Consider the following 22,097-nt stretch of genomic DNA (forward strand, 5'->3'; position numbering starts at 1 on the left):
ACATATGGCCAATATAATATAAAAAAGATACTCAACTTTACTTACAACGAAAAAAATACAAATCAAAATCATACTGTGAAGTTATTTTTTATTTATCAGGATGGTTAGGATTAAAAATATTGTTAACACAGAAAGTTAATGTGGATATAAGAAAACAATCATTCTTAAGACACTGAATGGAAAAAAAAATTGGTTTCTCTCCTTTTCAAAAATCAAGTGGCAATATATATCAAACTGCAAAGTATGCATACCTTCTGACCTGGTAGTCTCATGTTAATGAACTTACCCTACAGACCCATTCACACAACTGTACAAGAACATGTATGAGTGTGTGCACTGCAGTACTGATTCTAACAGAGAAAAACACCACAGGTTAAAATATCAAGGTAACTCTATATCATGTATCTAATAAAAGAGTGAGGTAAAGCTTTATGCATACTGAATGGGCACATGTGCCCAATGTCCACAGTATACTCTTAGTTGGAAAAGGCAAAATGCAGAAAGGTAGGATAGTTTGATCCCATTTGCAAAGAAATAAAAATATTCACATGTGTATACAGGAATGTCTGGAAGAAGACAGACCGACTATAAAACAAAAGCTACCTCTGCAGAGTGTGATGTGAAGAAGAGAAAGGCAGATGTTAAAAATAGAATTCTGCAATTATCAGAGAAATCAATACAATAATAATCCCATTTACAATTACATCAAAAAGAATAAAATACCAAGGAGGTGAAAGACCTATACACTGAAAACTATAAGACCTTAATGAAAGGAATTTAAGATACAAGTAAATGGACAGATATTTCACGCTCATGGATTGGAAGAATCACTATTGTTAAAACATCCATACTATCCCAAACAATATACAGATTCAGACCCTATCAAACCCTATCAAAATTCCAACGGCATCTTCTACAGAAACAGAACAAATAATCCAAATATTTGTATGGAGCCACAAAAGACCCTGAATAGCCAAATAATCTTGACAAAGATGGAAGCATCACACTCTAATTTCAAAATATAATACAGAGCTATATTAACCAAAACAGTATGGTACTGGTATAAAAACAGACACATTGATCAATGGAACAGAAATAAACCCATGATATATATTCAATTAATTTATGAAAAAGGAGCCAGGAATATACACTGGGGAAGGGGGAGCCTCCTCAGTAAATGGTGCTGGGGAAATGGAACAGCAAAATGCAAAAGAATGAAACTGGAACACTATCTTATACCACTTACAAAATTAACTCCAAATGTATTAAGAACTTGAATGAAAGATCTAAAATCATAAAACTCCTAGTAGAAAACATGGACAGTAAGCTCCTTGACATCAGTCTTAGAGATGATTTTTTTTAATCAACACCAAAAAGCAAAGGCAGCAAAAGCAAAAATAAACAAGGGAAACTATATCAAACTAAGAAGCAAAGAAAACCATCGACAAAAGGAAAAGACAAAATCAAATGGGAGAAAATAATTACATATCTGATAATGTTAATATCCAAAATATATAAAGAACACATACAATTCAATAGCAAAAAAAAAAAAAATCTGATTTAAAAATGGGCAGAGGATCTGAATAGACATTTTCCCAAAGAAGACATACAGATAAATAGTTACATGAAAAGGTGATCAACATCACTAATCATCGGAGAAATGTGAATCAAAATCATAATGAATCCTCTGGTCCCTTCAGTGGTCCCTTCCTCTCCCAGTTGAGCAGGCACTTGCTCCCAGCACCCAAAGGCACCCAAACTCCTCCTGGTGCCCAAATGGCTTCCTCTCCCCCAGCAGCCCCTCAGTCCTCCTGGAGCAAGTGAAAGGGAACACTCAGTGCACTGCAGGTGGGAATATGAAATGGTGTAGCTGCTTTGGAAAACAGCCCAGCATTTCCTGAAATAGTTTAAAACAAAGAGGTACCATATCCATTCCTTTGTATATACTTAATGATAGGAGCATCAAGAACACAGGTCCACAGAGACTTGTACATGAGTGTTTATAGCAGCATTATTTGTAACAGCCAAGAAGTAAAAAGGTCCATCAGCTGATGAATGGATAAAGAAAATGTAATATATATCCATTCAATGCAATATTATTCAGTCACAAAAAGGAATGACTTAACTGATACAGTCCACAACATGAGTGGACCTTGGAAATACTATAATAAGTCCCCTTCAGCACCATCCTTCAGCTCCACCATTTCCCACTTCCTTTCCTTCCTTCAGTCAGTAACTCTTCTTGCCTATTCACTCGATGCCAGCCCCAGTAGGTCAGTTGTTATACTTTACTACTGTACTTTTCAAGATACTATATTGTAAGATTAAAAATATTTTCTTTAAAAAAAAAAAAAACACAATGAGATACCACCTCACACCTGTTAGAATGGCTATCATAAAAAAAGACAAGAGTTGGTATAAATGTGGAGAAAAGGGAATCTTTGTGCATTGTCGGTGAGAATGTAAATTGGTGCAGCCATTATACAAAATGTTACGGTATGGAAGACCCTCAAAAAATTAAAAAACAGAACTACCATATGATACAGTAATGACAATTCTGAGTATTTATCCAAAGAAACCAAAACAAAAGACAGATGTACTGCTATGTTCACTGCAGCATTATTTACAATAGCCAAGATATTGAGGAGGTCATGGCAACCCACTCCAGTATTCTTGCCTGGAGAATCCCATGGACAGAGGAGCGTGCAAGGCTATAGTCCATAGGGTGTCAAAAAGCTGGACATGATTGAAACGATTTAGCACACAGCACAAGATATGGAAGTGACCTAAATGTCCATTGATGGATGAATGGATAGAGATGTGAGGCATGCATGTGTGTGTGTACATGTTTGTGTGAATACTGTGTGTGTGTGTGTGTGTGTGTGTATTCAGCCATAAAAAAGAGTGAAACCTTGCTATTTGTGATGACATGGATGAACCCTGAGGGCATTATGTTAAATGAAATAAGTCAGACAGAGAAAGGCAAATACAGTATGATCTCCTCATATCTGGAATCTAAAACAAAACAAGCTAGCTTATAGTTACATAAAACAAATTGGTGGTTTCCAGAGGCAGTGGGTGGGGAGTAAGTGAAATAGGTGAAGGGAGTTAAAAGGTACAAACTTCCATTTATAAAATATGTAAATCATGTGGATATAATTTACAGCATCATGACTACAGTTAATGACACCATATTGCATATTTGAAAGTTGCTAGGAAAGTAGAAGAAAAGAAATTCTGTAACCTACTGTGGTGACGATCATTTTGCAATATATACAAATAGTGAATACTCCATTGCACACCTGAAGCTATCATGTTATATGTCATTTAAACCTCAATTTTTTAAAAAAACCTATCACAGATACTCACACAAAGATAAATTCTTAAAACTAAAAGAATAACAGTAAGAGTGGAGACGGAAGAAAAATTTTTAAGAAAAAATTGAGTGGTGACATTGGAAGAGCACGTTTGGTGACTGTGTGAATGATGTTTGTGATAAAGAGTTAAACTCTGCTGATATTTGACTGCAAATAGCTTTTAAGCCTCGCACCTGCTTCTTGTACCCCACACCTGGGTAAGCTGATAAGGAAGCCCAAACACCTACCGGAGATTCAAACCACCCACTCTCCTGCCTTCTGATGGCAGTCCTCACCTGGCCCACTCTCAACCACAATAAAAGCCCCAAGCCGGTGTGCTTTACCTGCTCTCTGCAGCCATTCTGGACCAGCCTGAGACTGCTCTGCTCATCCCAGAGACCTCAAATTATATGTAAGTAATAAACCTTTTCATACCTTCAAAAAATATATATGTATATAATTCTGTATTTTTTAATGTTTATATGAATACGTGTGGCCGCTTCTTATAGTAAATGCTTATATTGTTGAAAGAGAAAACAATGACAGTGCCATAAAGCCTGGCTTTAGAAATATGTATACATTAATTTGCATATTATAAACATTACAAAAATGTAAAGAACCTTCATTTTTTTGGTTTTATATGACCTGTGTTTTCACTTATCCCCATAACATGTTTATTTTCACAAAAGTTCTTGAAAACTGCCTATCAGTGAACCTGTCATGGCCAGATCAGATTCAATGCTTGTATCCAAGGAGACCTGTCCGTCTAATCAGAATGTTCTCTTGACTTATGGGTTTTTAGGTTTGGGAAGGTAACACTGCCCTGCTCAATTAGAATGATTTATAAGATATGCATAGTGTCAATAGCCGTATCTAATTCTAGGCAATTTAAGGTTGGTTTTTGTTTACATAATTATCACTGAATTCTAGACATTTAATCTTATCTTTTTAAATACTTAACTGGGAGTTAGTAAGTAAGCAGTTGGTTAGGATGAATATTGCATTTTCTACGAATGGCGTTTAAATGTTTTAAATGCCCTTCTCTAGCTCTGCTGGGTCTCCTGCTCTATCAGAATTGACTCACCCCCTCAACGCTTCATCCCTGGAGGCACATTACTTGATCTGGATCACCTGGTTGGTCTTGCAATTCCTACAGTTTTAGATTGTGTTTTTGCAATCAACAGGAGAAACAGAATTGGTATCAGGTTTTAAGAATCCATTCCCCAGCTATTCTGAGGTCACAATCATTCCACGTCTCCCAGTGCACCTGCGGGTGAAGTGTGTTGCCCGTTTGAACACTCTTACCACTTCATCTGGTGTCAGTCCGAGAAGGGTCAATGTGCTGACTAACCTGCTTTAGACGTGGCCTTAAGAAAGAAATGAGAATGGTGGTTTTACAACAGGAGGACATTCAAAGATAAGATGAGCTTCAAAGAGAAAAGCACTCTGAATAGTATTCCCACCTGTGACACATTTAGAGGCTCAGTAAGACCGAAATGGAAAAGTGCCCTAAGGTAGGAAGCCCTGTAAAAGAGCAGACTTTACAGAGGGCCAAGGGCAGGCAGGACTTGGATGCAATCTCAAAATGACAGAATGATCTCTGTTCATTTCCAAGGCAAACCATTCAATATCACGGTAATCCAAGCCTATGCCCCAACCAGTAATGCTGAAGAAGCTGAAGTTGAACAGTTCTATGAAGACCTACAAGACCTTTTAGACCTAACACCCCAAAAAGACGTCCTTTTCATTATAGGGGACTGGAATGCAAAAGTAGGAAGTCAAGAAACACCTGGAGTAACAGGCAAATTTGGCCTTGGAGTACAGAATGAAGCAGGGCAAAGGCTAATAGAGTTTTGCCATGAGAATACACTGGTCATAGCAAACACCCTCTTCCAACAACACAAGAGAACACTCTTGGACATCACCAGATAGTCAACACCGAAATCAGACTGATTATGTTCATTACACCCAAAGACGGAAAAGCTCTATACAGTCAGCAAAAACAAGACCAGGAGCTGACTGTGGCTCAGATCATGAACTCCTTATTGCCAAATTCAGACTTAAATTGAAGAAAGTTAGGGAAAACCACTAGACCATTCAGGTATGACCTAAATCAATATGATTATAGAGTGAAAGTGAGAAATAGATTTAAGGGACTACATCCGATAGATAGAGTGCCTGATGAACTATGGACTGAGGTTCATGACATTGTACAGGAGACAGGGATCAAGACCATCCCCATGGAAAAGAAATGCAAAAAAGCAAAATGGCTGTCTGGGGAGGCCTTACAAATAGCTGTGAAAAGAAGAGAAGCCAAAAGCAAAGGAGAAAAGGAAAGATATAAACATCTGAATGCAGAGTTACAGAGAATAGCAAGAAGAGATAAGAAAGCCTTCCTCAGCGATCAATGCAAAGAAATAGAGGAAAACAACAGAATGGGAAAGACTAGAGATCTCTTCAAGAAAATCAGAGATACCAAGGGAACATTTCATGCAAAGATGGGCTCGATAAAGGACAGAAATGGTATGGACCTAACAGAAGCAGAAGATATTAAGAAAAGGTGGCAAGAATACACAGAAGAACTGTACAAAAAAGATTTTCATGACCCAGATAATCACGATGGTGTGATCACTGACCTAGAGCCAGACATCTGGAATGTGAAGTCAAGTGGGCCTTAGAAAGCATCACTACAAACAAAGCTAGTGGAGGTGATGGAATTCCAGTTGAGCTATTCCAAATCCTGAAAGATGATGCTGTGAAAGTGCTGCACTCAATATGCCAGCACATTTGGAAAACTCAGCAGTGGCCACAGGACTGGAAAAGGTCAGTTTTCATTCCAATCCCAAAGAAAGGCAATGCCAAAGAGTGCTCAAACTACCACACAATTGCACTCATCTCACACGCTAGTAAAGTAACGCTCAAAATTCTCCAAGCCAGGCTTCAGCAATACGTGAACCATAAACTTCCAGATGTTCAAGTTTGTTTTAGAAAAGGCAGAGGAACCAGAGGTCAAATTGCCAACATCTGCTGGATCATTGAAAAAGGAAGAGAGTTCCAGAAAAACATCTATTTCTGCTTTATTGACGATGCCAAAGCCTTTGACTGTGTGGATCACAATAAACTGAGGAAAATTCTGAAAGAGATGGGAATACCAAACCACCTGACCTACCTCTTGAGAAACCTGTATGCAGGTCAGGAAGCAACAGTTAGAACTGGACATGGAACAACAGACTGGTTCCAAATAGGAAAAGGAGTACATCAAGGCTGTATATTGTCACCCTGCTTATTTAACTTCTATGCAGAGTACATCATGAGAAATGCTGGGCTGGAAGAAGCACAAGCTGGAATCAAGGTTGCCAGGAGAAATATCAACAACCTCAGATATGCAGATGACACCACCCTCATGGCAGAAAGTGAATAAGAACTAAAAAGCCTCTTGATGAAAGTGAAAGAGGAGAGTGAAAAAGTTGGCTTAAAGCTCAACGTTAAGAAAACTAACATCATGGCATCTGGTCCCATCACTTCATGAGAAATAGATGGGGAAACAGTGAAAACAGTGGCTGACTTTATTTTTTTGAGCTCCAAAATCACTGTAGATGGTGACTGCAGCCATGAAATTAAAAGACACTTACTCCTTGGAAGGAAAGTTATGAGCAACCTAGATAGCATATTCAAAAGCAGAGACATTACTTTGCCAACAAAGGTTCGTCTAGTCAAGGCTATGGTTTTTCCAGTGGTCATGTATGGATGTGAGAGTTGGACTGTGAAGAAAGCTGAGCACTGAAGAACTGATGCCTTTGAACTGTGGTGTTGGAGAAGACTCTTGAGAGTCCCTTGGACTGCAAGGAGATCCAACCAGTCCATTCTAAGGGGGATCAGTCCTGGGTGTTCATTGGGAGGACTGATGCTAAAGCTGAAACTCCAGTACTTTGGCCACCTCACGTGAAGAGTTGACTCATTGGAAAAGACCCTGATGCTGGGAGGGATTGGGGGCAGGAGGAGAAGGGGACGACAGAGGATGAGATGGCTGGATGGCATCACTGACTTGATGGACGGGAGTCTGAGTGAACTCCGGGAGCTGGTGATGGACAGGGAGGCCTGGCGGGCTGCGATTCATGGGGTTGCAAAGTGTCGGACATGATTGAGCGACTGAACTGAAGGGCAGGCAGACGGTGATCCAGCATCTAATACCCTTCTTCACAACACCCAGATGGCCTGCCTTTCTTGGTTTCAGCATCTTCACATTCCTGGGCTGGAAGAAGACACAGACTCTCCTCTACATTCATTCGCTACTGCTACAGGCAGCTCCAGCAAAGAGAAACTATCCACAATTCAGAAAATTGTATGAGTTCTAGAGGTTTGTTTTCCTTGGGCTTCCTGTCCTTCAGAAACATGGTTCATTAAAATAAGTATTTCACTTGTTGTTCTTCAGTTGCCCAGTAGTGTGGGACTTTTTGCAGCTCCACAGACTGCAGCATGCCCAGCCTCTCTGTCCCTCAAAGTTTGCCCAAGTTCATGTCCATTGCATTGGTGATGTCATCCAGCCATCCCATCCTCTGACACCCTCTTCTTCTGCCCTCAATATCTTTCCCAGCATCAGGGTCTTTTTCAATGAATCACCATTAGCATCAGGTGAACAAAATACTGGAGCATCAGCTTCAACATCAGTCTTTCCAATGAATATTCAGGGTTGATTTCCTTTAGGATTGACTGGTGTGATCTGCATGCTATCCAAGGAACTCTCGGGAGTCTTCTCCAGCACCACAGTTTGAAGGCATCAATTCTTTGGCACTCTGTCTTCACAGTTCGGCTCTCACAACTGTACATGACCACTGGGAAGACCATAGCCTTGACTATACAGACGTTTGCTGGCAAAGTAATTTAGTCTCTGCTTTTCAAACACTGTCTAGGTTTGTCATAGCTTTACTGCTGAGAAGCAATCGTTTTGTGATTTCATGAGTGCAGTTACTATCTGCAGTGATCTTAAGAGCCCCCAAAGAGGAAATGTCACTACTCCCTCCTTTTCTCCTTCCATCTGGCATGAAGTAATGCCGGATGCTATGATCTTAGTTTTTTTAGTATTTACTTTTAAGCCGGCTCTATCATTCTCCTCCTTCGCACTTACCAAGAGGCTCTTGAGTTCCTCTTTGCTTTCTGCTATTAGAGTGGTATCATTCTCATATCTGAGGTTGTTGATGTTTCTCCCACCTATCTTGATTATGGCTTGTAACTCATCCAGCCCAGCATGTCTCATGATGTGTTCAGTGTATAGGTTAAATAAATAGGGTGACAGCCGACAGCTCTGTTGTACTGAGAAGAGGTTTCATTGGTTATCTAATCTATTAAACTGAGGAAGGAATGATGCTAAAGCTGAAACTCCAGTACTTTGGCCACCTCATGTGAAGAGTTGACTCACTGGAAAAGACTCTGATGCTGGGAGGGATTGGGGGCAAGAGGAGAAGGGGATGACAGAGGATGACATGGCTGGATGGCATCACTGACTCGATGGACGTGAGTCTGAGTGAACTCCGGGAGTTGGTGATGGACAGGGAGGCCTGGCGTGCTGTGATTCATGGGGTCGAAAAGAGTCGGACACTACTGAGCAACTGATCTGATCTGATCTGATAACATAGATAAGGTGCATGGATCTGAAGTACACAGTGCAATAATCTTTTAAACTTATGTGTGAAACTACCTGTTTTCTTGGCCTCCAGCCCCAACCACTCCAACCCATTCTCTGTGCCATCATCAGAAGGATTTTACTAAAACACAGATTTGACCAAACAATAAAAATAATGACATCAGCTTTTGTGCCACCCCCACAGCAGTGATTAACTGTTAATATGTGCCAGTCATGGCTCTAAGCTTTTAAATTAATGATTTCCTTTAAGATAATACAAGTCAAGCACTTGGAACATTGGCAGGCATGCAGTGAATATTATTCGCAAGAGCCCTAAAAGGTCATTATTGTACAGCAGATGGAACTCTGCTCAGTGTTATGCAGCAGCCTGGATGGGAGGGGATTTTGAGGGAAAATGCATACATGTGTATATATGGCTGAGTCCATCCACTGTTCACTTGAAACTAGCAGAGCTATGTCCCAATAAAAAATAAAAAGTTAAAAAAAAGTCCTAGAAGGTCAGTATTTTTATTGTTAATAATTTATAGGAAATAGAACTGAGGCTTAGAATGCTTGAGTCATTTGCCCAAGGTCACCCAGCTTGGATGTGTAGAGCAGGGAGCTGGACTCTGAGCCCAAGTGCTAACCATGAGGTGTTAGTGCTGTCCTAGAGCTGGCATTCTCTTAATGAGAACTCCCAAAGCCTCTTCAGCCCCTATGGGATGAGATCTCAACTCCTCATCAGGCCCTACAAGGGATTCCCACCAGCTGGGTGCAGCCCGTGTTTCCACACTTGCTTCTGGTTTTTATCTACCTTGCATCCATCTCCTGCTCTCAGATGCCTGCCTACTCATCATTCCCTGAAAAAATTTTGATCTTAATAGCTATCATCATTGCTCTCAGCATGTGTGAGTTCTGGGTGCTTCTGTATCTATTTCCAATTCTTACTGCAACTGTCTGAAATAGTATCACACTCATTTTAGATATAAACTGAGACACAGGAAGATTACGGGACTTGTTTCACGGTCAGTGAAAATGAAACGTTAGTCGCTCAGTCATGTCCAACTCAGTGATCTCATGGACTGTAGCCTGCCAGGCTTCTCCATCCATGGAATTCTCCAGGCAAGAATACTGGAGTGGGTTGCCATTCCCTTCTCCAAGGAATCTTCCCGACCTAGGGATCAAACCAAGGTCTCTTGATCAGATCAGATCAGATCAGTCGCTCAGTCGTGTCCAACTCTTTGTGACCCCATGAATCGCAGCACGCCAGGCCTGCCTGTCCATCACCAACTCCCGGAGTTCACTCACGTCCATCGAGTCAGTGATGCCATCCAGCCATCTCATCCTCTGTCGTCCCCTTCTCCTCCTGCCCCCAATCCCTCCCAGCATCAGAGTCTTTTCCAATGAATCAACTCTTTGCATGAGGTGGCCAAAGTACTGGAGCTGTAGCATCATTCCTTCCAAAGAAATCCCAGGGCTGATCTCCTTCTGAATGGACTGGTTGGATCTCCTTGCAGTCCAAGGGACTCTCAAGAGTCTTCTCCAACACCACAGTTCAAAAGCATCAATTCTTTGGCGCTCAGCCCTCTTCACAGTCCAACTCTCACATCCATACATGACCACAGGGAAAACCATAGCCTTGACTAGACGAACCTTTGTTGGCAAAGTAATGTCTCTGCTTTTGAATATGCTATCTAGGTTGGTCATAACTTTCCTTCCAAGGAGTAAGCATCTTTTAATTTCATGGCTGCAGTCACCATCTGTAGTGATTTTGGAGTCCAGAAAAATAAAGTCTGACACTGTTTCCACTGTTTCCCCATCTATTTCCCATGAAGTGATGGGACCAGATGCCATGATCTTCGTTTTCTGAATGTTGAGCTTTAAGCCAACTTTTTCACTCTCCACTTTCACCTTCATCAAGAGGCTTTTGAGTTCCTCTTCACTTTCTGCCATAAGGACGGTGTCATCTGCATATCTGAGGTTATTGATATTTCTCCCAGCAATCTTGATTCCAGCTTGTGTTTCTTCCAGTCCAGCGTTTCTCATGATGTACTCTGCATATAAGTTAAATAAGCAGGGTCACAATATACAGCCTTGACGTACTCCTTTCCCTATTTGGAACCAGTCTGTTGTTCCATGTCCAGTTCTAACTGTTGCTTCCTGACCTGCATACAAATTTCTCAAGAGGCAGATCAGGTGTTCTGGTATTCCCATGTCTTAAAGAATTTTCCACAGTTTATTGTGATCCATACAGTCCAAGGCTTTGGCATAGTCAATAAAGCAGAAATAGGTTTTTCTGGAACTCTCTTGCTTTTTCCATGATCCAGCAGATGTTGGCAATTTGATCTCTGGTTCCTCTGCCTTTTCTAAAACCAGCTTGAACATCAGGTAGTTCATGGTTCAAGGTCTCTTGAGCTGCGGGCATATACTTTACTGTCTGAGCCACCTGGGAAGCCCCATTTCATGGTCAGAGAGCCCATCAAAGTTGGAGTCTGAACTCAGGCTGTCTGACTGCTCTGTGTGATCCGTCCTACTCTGCTGCCATTCCCTTCAAGCCACACATTCCCATAACTGGCTCAAGTGTCACCTGGTTTCTAAGGCATTTTTGACTCTAGCCACCATGTACCTGTCTTGCTCTGTTGCTTTCCACAGGTACAAAGAGACGACTCGTTAAAGAAGAATGGCCCATGCTCCATTTCTATTCTAGGCCTTTCCAAGTGCATTCAACCTCTTCATTAAAAAAGCTGAAACTGAATATTTATGGAATTTTCCCAATGCAGGCCCTGGAACAACACTGCTGTCCAGACAAACTGGCAAGTCTTAGGCCAGACGGGGTTATAATCTGATGGCGTGAACACAGAGGGCAAATGGAGAAGCTGCTGCCAGTTAAACACCATGTGTTCTTCAGCAGAACCTCTTGGGCTGTGTGATTCATGCGCTCCTGGGACATGGATAATTCCTAAGAGATGAGCTAGCCAGCTCCTCAAACCTGAGGACAATGGGAGGATGAATTCTGTGGGCCACTGGAAAGGCCGGAGTGGGCAATTTTTGAATTGATCTTGAAAAGCGTTTTATCATCGGAATAGCTAACATTATTGTTGATTATGTAGAATGAAAAATACCAAAGCATTTGAACATTTGATACATGTTCAGTTCCTTTTGTACCTAAAAAGTGAATATTAATGTGCAATCTGTGAAAGTCTCACAACTTGACGGGGAGTGACTGGCTCTGCAATGACCTCCTGACAAACTGTGGCAGCATTTGGTTGTCATCATTCAATCACATCTGTAGTTAAGATTATAAAATAAGTCACTTGATTCTTTAGCACATTATTCTTCCATAAATTTAAACTAATACTTTATTTTTTAATTTTTTCTTATTTTTTAAACTTCAAACTTTTTATTTTGTACAGGGGTATAGCTGATTAACAATGTTGCGGTAGTTTCAGGAGAACAGTGAAGGGACTGAACCATACATACACATGTATCCATGGATGGGAGGGGGGTTTGGGGGAGAATGGGTACATGTATATACAAACTAATACCTGTTTTAAATTCCAAGCTAAAAAATCTCATTGTTAAGAATACAGAAATCCAATTCAGAATGAGCACAATTATTAAATTACAAAGTATATTGGGTGGACAAGGTAATTCCAAAGTTGATCTAGAAAAATAAAAAGGCAAGTACAAATAAGACAATTTGAAAAATGAGAATATGAGATTGTATTTATACTGCTGCTGCTAAGTCACTTCAGTCGTGTCCGACTCTGTGCGACCCCATAGACGGCAGCCCACCATGCTCCCCTATCCCTGGGATTCTCCAGGCAAGAACACTGGAGTAGGTTGCCATTTCCTTCTCCAATGCATGAAAGTGAAAAGTGAAAGTGAAGTCACCCAGTCATGTCCGACTCTTAGCGATCCCAATGGACTACAGCCTACCAGGCTCCTCCGCCCATGGGATTTCCCAGGCAAGAGTATTTATGCTACCAGACATCAAAATATATCATACAATTCAAATAATTGGTGCCGGCATCAGAATGGGTATTGAGGAAATAGAAGTGACTGCTCAGAAACAGATCCTAGAACACATATGTAATTATGATAAATATGGAATAAAAAGCACAGGAAGGATGGATTACTTTAAAAATAGAGCTGAAATCACTGCTTAACCATTTGGAGGAAAATCAAACTATATCCTCACTTTATATCAAGAAGTATAACAAATCCCAACATTACATTATTAAATATATAAAGTTATCTTTAAAAAGACAAGAACATGCAACATGCAAATGATGATTATCTGACCTGAGCATGGTGAAAGGCTTTTCAGCCTTTAAACCAATGGAAAAGAATCAAGGGGAAAAACAGACAGATCTGGACATATAAGAGTTAAACTACTGAGCAAAAAAACATCATATATAAAATTCAAGGGCAAACAACCAAACTACGGAAAATACCACACAAAGTATTGATAGCCTAATATCGAAGGAACTCACATAAACTGAAAACACAGCTTATCCCCAAATGGTCAAAAGATATGGTCAAACAACTCATGAAAAAAAATAGTATTAGCAAGAAACATATAAAATGTTTAGCCTCACAAATAAAAAGTAGATATGCAAAGTCAAACAAGGAGAATTTTTTTCTGCTTCTAATATTACCAAGTATTTGCAGTTTTAAAACGACGATGGCTAATGCTCCAGTGTTAGAATTTGCTTACACTGTTGGTGTCGGTATGTGCTGTGCTGCGCTTAGTCGCTCAGTCGTGTCCAACTCTTTGCAACCCCATGGACTGTAGGTGGCCAGGCTCCTCTGTCCACGAAGATTCTCCAGGCAAGAATACTGGAGTGGGTTGTCATGTCTTGCTCCAGGGGATCTTCCCAACCCAGGGATTGAACCCAGGTCTCCTGCATTGCAGGCGGATTCTTTACTGTCTGAGGCACCACGGAAGCCCTGGTGTGGGTATAAGTGAAGTTGCTCAGTCATGTCCGACTCTTTGCGACCCCATGGACTGTAGCCTACCAGGCTCCTCCGTCCGTGGGATTCTCCAGGCAAGAGTACCTGGAGTGGGTTGCCGTTTCCTTCTCCAGGAGATCTTCCCAACTCAGGGATCGAACCCGGGTCTCCCGCATTGTAGGCAGACGCTTTACCATCTGAGCCACCAGTTGTATCTAGACCTTTTCAAAAGTTCAGACCCTCTACTTTAGTAGTTCCTCATTTGAATTTATCTTAAATAGTCAGAAACAAAATGATTTTGGCACAAGGATGTATATCGTGTTATTTGTAATAATACAAAATTGGAAACCCCACAATGTCCAATAAAAAGGAGGTTAAACTAGCTATAGCAATGGAGATTTTAACATAGGAGTTAACAATCTTCAGAGGTACTGGTATTTGTGAGTTAAAAGCAAGATAAAAGTTTATATGCTCTGATGAATGGCCATGCTTTACCCCCACACATGCATAGAACAGAGCTTGCCAGATATGTACCTCAAAGTTAACCTTGGTAGGGGGTTTACAGCTCCAGTAGCCAGCCCTGGCGGGGTCTGTGAGCTCCTTTAATTCCCACATCATCATCCTAGGGATCTCACCACCCCTGTTTCTATACAAACACTGAGTAGTGGGACCCAGAGTCAGGTTTTCAAGGCCTGGGATCTGAACCTCTCTGCCATGCTGCTTGGGCGGTTCTTTTCTCTTCAGTATCTTCCCAAATTCTCTGCAATGAGTACACTTTTATAATGCAGAAAAAACCCACAGCTTTCAAAATAGCGAATCGAGGCCAAGAGCCCCTGGAAGTTTTGTGTTCTGTTCTGTTCCGACAGCCCACAGTGTGGGAGACAGTTCTGCCATTCTTCCCCCGGCTCTGGGTTCTCCTTCCATTTCCTTCCCTTTCTTCTACTCATTCCAGTGTAAATCATGGAGTCACTCAGCCTAGAGATGGAGTAAAGGCCTTGGTGCACTGCAGAGCCATTCCAGGGCCAGCCTGGCTACTCGTTTTCTTTCCTTCGCCTCCTTCTTTTCCTTCCCTCCTGCCTTTTCAGCACCCCCTGTGAATAAGCCTGGTTCAAAGTTCTGGCTTAACAAAACAAACCAGGGCATCCTGGGGTTAACTGTGGGCTGGCCTTTCACAGTTCTATGATTAAATTGCATTTTTCAGTGGTTCTGCCTTTAAACTCCAAGTCTTTTAAAGAGAAATTTAAGGAGAGCAAAACATAGGAAACAGTGCCAAACACCAATAACATATTTTAGTTGTTTGGGGAATGGGCAGCTTTAGAAACCACAAATTCCCACTTATGCAAGGGCGACTTGAGCTTTTTCTTTATTGCTTAGTGACAGAAGCCTGGCTATAGACCATAGTCAGAGTTGTTCTCTCGTTTTCTTTTCTCTCTCTCTCTGAAAACAGTTATAAAAGGCCTGAGCTATCACAAGAAGAGTTGGCTAATCCAACAGCTCTAATCAAATACCAAAAATCATTTTCCACTGATGCAGTTACTTCAGATTAAAAGGCAGCTCCAAGTCTCTGTCTCAGTAACCTGCTATACCTGCTCTACAAGCTCAATCACGTGGAGACACACTCAAAACTTGGGAGGCTCCACCCGCTTGACTTTACCACCAATTGGCAAGGCTTTGGTAGCATGTGTTCAAATAGAAATCTGTCTCCTTTCTCCCAAAGAAAATAACTGAAAATGGAAGATAAGATGTGAATATTGTTTTGTGACTATGCTTTCCAAAACAAGGCTGGCACAACACAAAATGGAAAGAATCCCAGAGAGCTCTCTTCTGTGGCCTTATATCTATTCTGACTATCAGGAACAATGAATTCTATTGCCAGAATCTGATGATGAGGTTCTTAAAAACCCCCGCCATTGGAGCCTGGATGAAGGTGTGACCCAGCCAGTCCTAGGGCATGAACTGGTAAACTGTACTACATTCTCACCAAATAAACTGGAAATAAGGTGCCAGTGAGGTTGGGTTTTCATACTCACTCCTCAAATTACTAGCAAATGTGAACTTGAGTTCACATAGTCCCACTTGAGAATAAGAAGATAGCAATGAAGTTCTAAAACAACTTCTTCATATAGAATACTGAACATTTTTGGTAGTAAGCATGTGTAAGGTGTACAAAGCCACTATAAGTCAGGGAAACAGCCTTGGAATGAAGCAGCTGACAGTTATCTGAAGTAGCAACCAACTAACATGGGTAGAAGAGTTCAGTTTTATATTTATTATTATTACTTTTGGCCATGCCATGAGGCACATGAGATCTTAAGTTTTCTGACCAGGGACGGAACCTGCGTTCCCTGCATTAGAAGCATGGAGTGTTAACCACTGGACTGCCAGGGACGTCCAGAGATTAATTTTACTAAGTAAAGGCTAAACTCAACAGATTCCATAAAAACTGCAAACAAAAAAACCTAGAAAGTAAGAACTACAAAAAAGTAGAAAAAAGATGAAAATATCCTCAATAAAACACCAGCAAATTGAATCCAGCAACATATAAAAAGAGTTATACATTATGAACAATTGGGATTTATCCCAGGAATGCAAGGTTGGTTTAACATCTGAAAATCAAACAGTATAAGAGTTTGATTACATTAAATCACCACATTAACAGAATAAAGGACAAAAACCACATAAGGATCTCAATAGATGCAGAAAAATCATTTGACAAAATCTAGTATCTCTCCACGATAAAAATACTCAACAAGTAGGAAAAGAAGCTTGTATCATATTGAGTAACATACCTAACTATGAAAGAGTCAGTTCATTCTGAATAGCAAAAAACTAAATGTTTTCCCCTCTTTTCTCAAGAAAAGACTTACCATATCTATTCAACGTTGTACTAGAGGTTCTAGCCAGTAATTAGGCAAGAAAAAGAAATTTAAAACTCTAGATTGAAAAGGAAGATCTAAAACCATCTCTAGTCTCAGATGACAAGATCTGGTATAAAGAAAAGCTAGAAACATTTTGCTGACATGAAAGTCATAAAAATAAAACTATTATATTTTTGAACAAGACTCTGTAACTATATCCATGTAGGTTGCTTATACTCTTAGAGAGTCTGACTGATTAACACTATCCAGTTCAGAGTTATGCAAACACTAGAAATCCCATTCAACAAGATAAAATGGTAATATTACTGTCAGAGCATATAATAAATTCCCATTTCAACAGAAAGAGGTATATATGTATTTTTATTAGGAGAAAATCAGTTTCTCTTCCCCTATCTATTAAACATATTAAATACTATTTAAGTACCTACTGAAAATATCTTAAAAAGTATCACTGAGTAAGATTCCAAATGGCTGAGTTCAGTTCAGTTGCTCAGTCGTGTCCAACTCTTTGTGACCCCATGGACTGCAGCGTGCCAGGCTTCCCTGTCCATCACCAACTCCTGGAGCTTGCTCAAACTCATGTCTATCGAGTTGGTGATGCCATCCAATCTCATCCTCTCTCATTCCCTTTTGCTCCTGCCTTCAATCTTTCCTAGCATCAGGGTCTTTTCCAATGAGTCAGTTCTTCACATCAGGTGACCAAAGTATTGGAGCTGCAGCTTCAGCATCAGTCCTTCCGATGAATATCCAAATGATGAGCCTGCCCGAATATCCCCATATTTCATTCTGGCCCTGTCTCCTGCAGGTATTCTGAGTCATCGCTACTCACAAGGGAACAAAGATGACATCAATGTGATAGGCCTGTTCCAGCTCCCTGTGCACTAGATAGTAAAAGATTCCACACAGACATGTGGCTTCGAGTTGACTGGAAACAAGCCATGGCCACCCGTGGCTAAAACTGAGGCCAAAGGGTAGATGAGGATGAGAACCTACATGTTTCCCTGAAAAGATCCTTTAAGGCACAAAGGAAAGCCAAGTTAAGGAGAAGACTACTCAGACATCTTAGAGTTAGTAAAAAATAAAAGCTCCATGTAATCCAGTAATATTCACTAGTCTACAGAGTGATCCAGGTGCTTGGGAATGTCTTGGTCTGAGCCTAGTTTATATTCTCAGCACGATGTCAATGGCAGTGATCCTGTTGCTTTGGGTTTGCTGACCAATGCTAGTCTTGAACTTGCCAGATCTTCCCTGGCTAACTCGTACATAACCTGAAAAACCACTTTAAATCTTGCTGGAGTCCTTCAACTTTGCTTCTTGTTTGTATTTTGGCCCTATAGTCAACACTTGCAACTCTAGTCTCCTTGACTTTGGTCATTTGGGCCTCCTCTTTTCCCTTTTACAAATCTTTCTGTATCTCCAAATGTAGCTCCTCTTTCTAGACCAACTTTGAAATCTCATGTAAAGTACTAATGTGTTGATTAAAACAATGAAGAAACAGAAAAAAAAAACCAAACAAACAACCTTTTAAAATTTTCTTAAATCTGTCCAATTTTTTAGCTTCTCTTTCTCCTGAGTGCCAGAAACAGCAGCAGCAACATTAAAGAAAAACAAAGCGAAACAAACACTAACTTCTTAAGTATTTCTCAACCATGCTCTGAACTTGCCAGTTTGGAAGTGAAAATGAAATAAACATGTTAGCAAGTATAAGTATTCTAATAGATTGGTTGCTTACAACAGTTATTTCAGATATCTCATCTTTCAAAAAAATTTTATTAATAAGTAGCACTGCAGTCCTGGCAGGAAAACTATAAACCTAGAGAAAAGATGTAACAGAATTCCATAAAAGGAGCTATTGAATCATTTCCCTGAAGAAAATGCTTGAATGCACTTTATTATTATTTTTTTTTGAATGCACTTTAGAAAGAATTGGCATGACTCCACATCACCCTGTCTGAAGTACTCAAAGCTACTTGGGCGACTGAAAGGAATCATACTATGACAGTGACTGAGCAAGAGCACCCAGGTTTCATGTTTTCTGGATCAGTACAATTTTTAAAGGGGCTTCCCTGGTGGCTCAGCGGTAAAGAATTCACCTGCAATGCAGGAGACACATGTTCGACCCCTGAGTTGGGAAGATACCCTGAAGAAGAAAATGGCAACCCACTCCAGTATTCTTGCCTGGGAAATCCCATGGACAGGGGAGCCTGGCAGACAACAGTCTTATGGGGTTGCCAAAGAGTTGGACACGACTGAGAGACTAAACAACTTTTTAAAAAGTGCCCTGTTTTTAATTTTGCCTATAAGGACATGAAGAGCAGCACTATCGCCACATTTCACAAGAGAGGACAAATTCACCACATTATATTTTTCTCCTTTCCTCATGACCTGGTGAGAACTCTGTCCCAGATGAGTTTTCAACGCACAGAAGAAAATTGACATTTTTGTGTGATAAGAGAATAAGGATCTCACTATTTGCCAAAACTATTGCTTTAAAGTGAATTTCAAAATAGAAGAATTGGGAAAGTTTCCAAACTTCAATCATGTGAAAATACCTTCACAGATGTTTTCAAAGCAGCATTTCCACTTGTGTTCAGTTCAGTTCAGTTTAGTCGCTCAGTTGTGTCCAACTCTTTGCGACCCCATGAACCGCAGCACGCCAGGCCTCCCTGTCCATCACCAACTCCTGGAGTCTACCCAAATCCATGTCCATTGAGTCGGTGATGCCATCCAACCATCTCATCCTCTGTCATCCCTTCTCCTTCTGCCCTCAATCTTTCCCAGCATCAGGGTCTTTTAGAATGAGTCAGCTCTTCGCAGCAGGTGGCCAAAGTATTGGAGTTTCAGCTTCAACATCAGTCCTTCCAATGAACACCCAGGACTGATCTCCTTTAGGAAGGACTGGTTGGGTCTCCTTGTAGTTCAAGGGACTCTCAAGAGTCTTCTCCAACACCACAGTTCAAAAGCATCAGTTCTTCGGCATTCAGCTTTCTTTATAGTCCAACTCTCACATCCATACATGACCACTGGAAAAACCATAGCCTTGACTAGACGGACCTCTGTTGACAAAGTAATGTCTCTGCTTTTTAATATGCTGTCTATTGGTCATAACTTTCCTTCCAAGGAGTAAGTATCTTTTAATTTCATGGCTGTAATCACCATCTGCAGTGATTTTGGAGCCCCCAAAAATAAAGTCTGACACTGTTTCCACTGTTTCCCCATCTATATCCCATGAAGTGATGGGCCCGGATGCCATGATCTTTGTTTTCTGAATGCTGAGCTTTAAGCCAACTTTTTTACTCTCCTCTTTCACTTTCATCAAGAGGCCCTTTACTTTCTTCTTTACTTTCTGCCGTAAAGGTGGTGTCATCTGCATATCTGAGGTTATTGATATTTCTCCTGGCAATCTCAATTCTAGCCTGTGCTTCTTCCAGCCCAGTGTTTCTCATGATGTATTTTGCATGTAAGTTAAATAAGCAGGGTGACAATATACAGCCTTGACGTACTCCTTTTTCTATTTGGAACCAGTCTGTTGTTCCATGTCCAGTTCTAACTGTTGCTTCTTGATCTGCATATAGGTTACTCAAGAGGCAGGTCAGGTGGTCTGGTATTCCCATCTCTTTCAGAATTTTCCACAGTTTATTGTGATTCACACAGTCAAAGGCTTTGGCATAGTCAATAAAGCAGAAATAGATGTTTTTCTAGAACTCTCTTGCTTTTTCCATGGTCCAGTGGATGTTGGCAATTTGATCTCTGGTTCCTCTGCCTTTTCTAAAACCAGCTTGAACATCTGAAAGTTCACGGTTCACGTATTGCTGAAGCCTGGCTTCAAGAATTTTGAGCATTACTTTACTAGCATGTGAGATGAGTGCAATTGTGCAGTAGTTTGAGCATGCTTTGGCATTGCCTTTCTTTGGGACTAGAATGAAAACTGACCTTTTCCAGTCCTGTGGCCACTGCTGAGTTTTCCAAATTTGCTGGCATATTGAGTGCAGCACTTTCACAGCATCATCTTTTAGGATTTGAAATAGCTCAACTGGAATCCCGTCACCTCCACTAACTTTGTTTGTAGTGATGCTTCCTAAGGCCCACTTGATTTCACATTCCAGGATGTCTGGCTCTAGGTGAGTGTGAGTGATCACACCATCGTGATTATCTGGGTCATGAAGATCTTTTTTGTACAGTTCTTCTGTGTATTCTTGCCACCTTTTCTTAATATCTTCTGCTTCTGTTAGGTCCATACCATTTCTGTCCTTTATCGAACCCATCTTTGCATGAAATGTTCCCTTGGTATCTCTAATTTTCTTGAAGAAATCTCTAGTCTTTCCCATTCTGTTGTTTTCCTCTATTTCTTTGCATTGATCACTGAGGAAGGCCTTCTTCTCTCTCCTTGCTATTCTTTGGTACTCTGCATTCAAATGGGTATATCTTTCCTTTTCTCCTTTACTTTTGGCTTCTCTTCTTTTCACAGCTATTTGTAAGGCCTCCTCAGACAGCCATTTTGCTTTTTTGCATTTCTTTTTCTTGGGGATGGTCTTGATTCCTATCTCCACTTTTGTTAATTAATTTCAATTGAGTCACTGTTTGCTTAAGTAAATACATTTTAAAATGACAGTCTTATATGAATACCATAAATGGATGGCCAGAATCCCTTATAAAATCATGATAACTTAACTGCTGAAAGGCCCTGAACTTCCCGATAACTCTGAAAGGGAGATATACAGGTATTAGGGGTTCAAGTCCCCCCAGGACTGGAATGAGACTTTGCTTGATACAACCTCAAGGAAATGTCATTTAATGCCATGACCACGTACTGCCTAAAAGCATATCTTATACCAACTAATGGGGCTTCCCTGGTGGCTCAGAGGGTAAATATCATTTTGGTAGACGTTCCATAGCATCAGAGGTATCCTTATATAGTAATTAAGAGCAATGGCTAACTCGGTTCAAATTTGGAGACTTACCCATGTACCAGCTAGTAACCTTCAGCAAGCCATTTGCCTTCTCTGCTTAGGTCTTCATCTATGAAATGGGGATAAGAATAATACCCACTTCATTGTGAGGGTCAAACTAGTATCTACAGGTAAAGTTCTTTGAATGGTAAGTGACAGGTATTAAGAGCTCAAAAATGTTAACAGTTATTCTTATTCTCCTACACTTGGAGAATACCAAAACGTCTAGGCATCTGTTAGACTATATCAGGCCTCTAGTGATACAGTAACATGTTTCTGGAGAAAACATATAGCTAGAGAATAAGAATGACAATTCCTTTGCTAATTTGCATTAAAG

The 22,097-nt window shown here is 40.6% G+C and overlaps 1 protein-coding gene across 4 annotated transcripts in view; it reads right to left on the reverse strand.

The window, feature by feature from the left end:
* The window catches only part of PLEKHM3 (pleckstrin homology domain containing M3), a 223,424-nt gene that overhangs the window by 51,748 nt on the left and 149,579 nt on the right, over positions 1 to 22,097 (reverse strand). The window contains exon 7 of one of the 4 annotated variants that reach the window (XM_070771000.1): positions 21,773 to 21,830. The exons of 2 other annotated variants lie outside the window; for them this stretch is intronic. In XM_070771000.1, the coding sequence (XP_070627101.1) occupies positions 21,819 to 21,830 (12 nt within the window). In that variant the 3' untranslated portion in view covers positions 21,773 to 21,818. Of the gene's footprint in view, positions 1 to 12; positions 21,831 to 22,097 lie in introns of those variants that run through there. One more of the 4 variants, XM_070770995.1, reaches the window with a different exon arrangement.

The sequence above is a fragment of the Bos indicus genome, chromosome 2 (assembly GCF_029378745.1).
Source record: "Bos indicus isolate NIAB-ARS_2022 breed Sahiwal x Tharparkar chromosome 2, NIAB-ARS_B.indTharparkar_mat_pri_1.0, whole genome shotgun sequence".
NCBI classification, from domain to species: Eukaryota; Metazoa; Chordata; class Mammalia; order Artiodactyla; family Bovidae; genus Bos; species Bos indicus.